We start from the raw sequence: 3,084 nt of genomic DNA on the forward strand, positions 1-3,084 counted from the left end.
CACTACCGAGCGCAGCTCTGTGTGCCTTGGGTATGTGCTGTGGTTTGCTGTGGTGGTCTTATGGTTACTGTATTGAAAGTGTTTTGCGTAGGATGTGTGCTGTGCTCAGTAGTGCAATTTTCTGTGTTATATATATTTGTAAGTCCTGGTGTTTTTGTTATGTATTTGTCTGAATATCTTTTTATTATACCTAAGGCACCTACTATGATAGGAATTGTTTCTGTTTTTAGATTCCACATTCGAGTTACCTCTATTTCCAGGTCTTTGTATTTTGAAAGTTTTTCCATTATTATTATTATTATTATTATTATTATTATATCCGATATATTGATATTCGTGTATGCAACTCATCTATGCACAAACAAATATATGTATATGCATATACACATAATGCCCACACACACTCATACACAAACACACACAAATAACCGTACCTGGTGTCTCCATTTCTAAATTCTCTGTCTCTTCGGCCTCAGACTCTACCTCTTCTCGTATCATATTTTCTTCGAATTCTAGTGAAATGAAACGGAGGAAATTTATTTTTTAAAGTATTTAGTATTAAATATTTAGTGTTTTATGCTATTTGAGATACAATACAAAAACCATGCACAAAAAAAAAAAACATATAATGCATCTGATGATTTAAATATCTCTTCGGAACTAGTAAATATCAAAATATTTATGAAAATATACTTTGAAATCTGCGACTTCTATAACCTAGTGCAGTCTTCACATATTTACAAACGATTATTGGCCACTGGCATATGGCGTAGTGGTTAAGAGCGCGGTGCTACTAGCCCTAAGATTCCGAGTTCGATTCCAAGCAGTGACTTAAACGATTATTGCAGCATTTGGTTCTGTTAGTGAATATTTTATTGACGGAATTTCTACGATTTTTCTGCAATGTGATCACGTAGGTTGTGCCTTATATTTACAAGGCAGTTGAAAGCGGATCAGTAAAGTAAAGGAAACTTTATTGATAGTCAAATTCATACACCACTCGCTGATGTTATCCAGATTCAAGTATTGTAGGTATATATTTTAACAATTAAACCTTTCCGATACAAAAATACTTACCTCACTTCTCAGTATAAATAGAGATTTTTTTAACTAGCTAATTTGCTTGTTGCAAGGTCAGCGACTGTGTGTCACTTATTTTCTATATATTGCGAGCGGGAGTGAACTACTGCTATGTCTAGCGAACGAGTATCCATTACCGGGAATGACCACAAGGAGGTCTAAACTGTAGTCTGGTGGTCATGGAGCTAGAAGATGGCAGGAGTTATCTCCTCGTTTGCAATATATATCGGGTGTAGATTGTACCGAATAACCAGCTGGAGGAAAAAATAGCAGCAACGTCCGTTCATTGGGAACAATTATGTTTAAGTGGCCTTAAACCTTACTTCTCAGTATAGATACTGCTTTCATCTTTTATAGACATTTTCTTAACTAGCTAATTTGCTTGATATAAAAATACATATATTCAAAAAACAAGGAACAAACATTCGGGTATGCAACCAATCATTACACGTATCTATTAATACTTGTGTTTAAACATGCAGAAATTTAAAGTTAGATATATGTGTGCGCGTGCATGTGTATGTGTGTGTGTATACACATCTACATACATTATTACATACATTATATATACATATGTTTGTGAATATATAACTGTATAAATATATGTGTGGGAGTGGGTGGTTAACAGTTGTTTCGTCTTTTATTTATAGTAATGCGGTTGCTAATTTGTACCCTAATTGACTTTAATAACGATTGCACTTGTGCCTTTTGGCTTTTAAATTGCAAATAGCCAACTTAATAATATATATAATACACACACACATACAGAGCCAGATGCAAAAAGAGATATTTAGATAGATAGATAAACGGACAAAAAAGCAGACGTATGTATGTATGTATGTATGTATGTATGTATGTATGCATGTATACATGTATGTATGTATGTGTGTATGTATGTATGCGTATGTGTCTATACATGTTTGTATACACACATATTTTGGATCAATCCATAGTGGAGACGAACATCATTTTTATTTGTGACAAGCTTAAATAATTGAGATATTCCTTAACATGAAACCTATGGTAGCCATAAAACAAATAAAGTATGTGTTTATATATGTGTGTATGCGTGTGTGTGTGTGTGTATGTATGTATGTATGTATATGTATGTGTGTGTATGTATGTATACACAGAGAAAGAGAGAGAGAGACAGAGCGAGCGAGGTAGATAGATAGATATGTATATATAGAACACATTTATCCGCAAATATACATATATGTACATATACACACACGCACGTGCACGAGCGCATACGCGTACGCACACACACACACACACTCAAATGCACACACTTACACATACACATGCTCACGCATATCAATACCTGGTGTCTCCAGCTCTAAATTCTCTGCCTCTTCGGCCTCAGACTCTAACTCTTCTGAAATTGTATTCTCCTTGGATTCTAGAGAAATGAAATGGAAGAGAACCATTAATCAAAATTATAACATTAAACATTTAAAGTTTTTTTCTAGGTTGTTTTCCCTTTGCTACGCTGCCGGGAAATATATTTGTTAATCATACTTTTATAAATTGTTTAAAATGAAAATCGTTTTTTTAAAGTTTGTGTCACATTATCTATATGTTAAAAGGCACAGAAATACACACTCACACACACACTTACACACACACTCACACACACACACACACACACACTCACACACACACACACACACACACACACACACACACACACACGCACACACACACAACCCAAAAAAAACTACATATACTTAGTCTTTCTTTTAAGTGATGCGTTGCACTTAAAATACCGGCGTTTTAAATCAAAACCTGTTAGTTACTATGGTGACAACACTACCTGTCTGTCTGTCTATCTATCTATCTATCTATCTATCTATCTATCTATCTGTCTGTCTGTCTGTCTGTCTGTCTGTCTGTCTGTCTGTCGTTCTGTCTGCCTATCTATCTATGTAGCTAGCTATCAAGCTGGTTATCTTTCACGCAGACTTTCTCTCTCTCTCTCTCTCTCTCTCTCTCTCTCTCTCT

The 3,084-nt window shown here is 35.0% G+C and overlaps 1 protein-coding gene across 38 annotated transcripts in view; it reads right to left on the reverse strand.

Annotated features, from left to right (window-relative positions):
* LOC128248352 (retinitis pigmentosa 1-like 1 protein) overlaps window positions 1-3,084 on the reverse strand; it is a 157,439-nt gene that overhangs the window by 93,516 nt on the left and 60,839 nt on the right. For 34 of the 38 annotated variants that reach the window (XM_052969591.1, XM_052969602.1, XM_052969619.1 and 31 more), the window contains 2 exons: window positions 2,405-2,482; window positions 435-512 (listed from right to left, as the gene is read on the reverse strand). In XM_052969591.1, coding sequence (XP_052825551.1) covers window positions 435-512; window positions 2,405-2,482 — 156 coding nt within the window. The remainder of the gene's footprint in view (window positions 1-434; window positions 513-2,404; window positions 2,483-3,084) is intronic. The other 4 variants (XM_052969553.1, XM_052969522.1, XM_052969496.1 and 1 more) reach the window with 1 other exon arrangement.

This window comes from Octopus bimaculoides, chromosome 1 (genome assembly GCF_001194135.2).
Source record: "Octopus bimaculoides isolate UCB-OBI-ISO-001 chromosome 1, ASM119413v2, whole genome shotgun sequence".
Taxonomy (NCBI): Eukaryota; Metazoa; Mollusca; class Cephalopoda; order Octopoda; family Octopodidae; genus Octopus; species Octopus bimaculoides.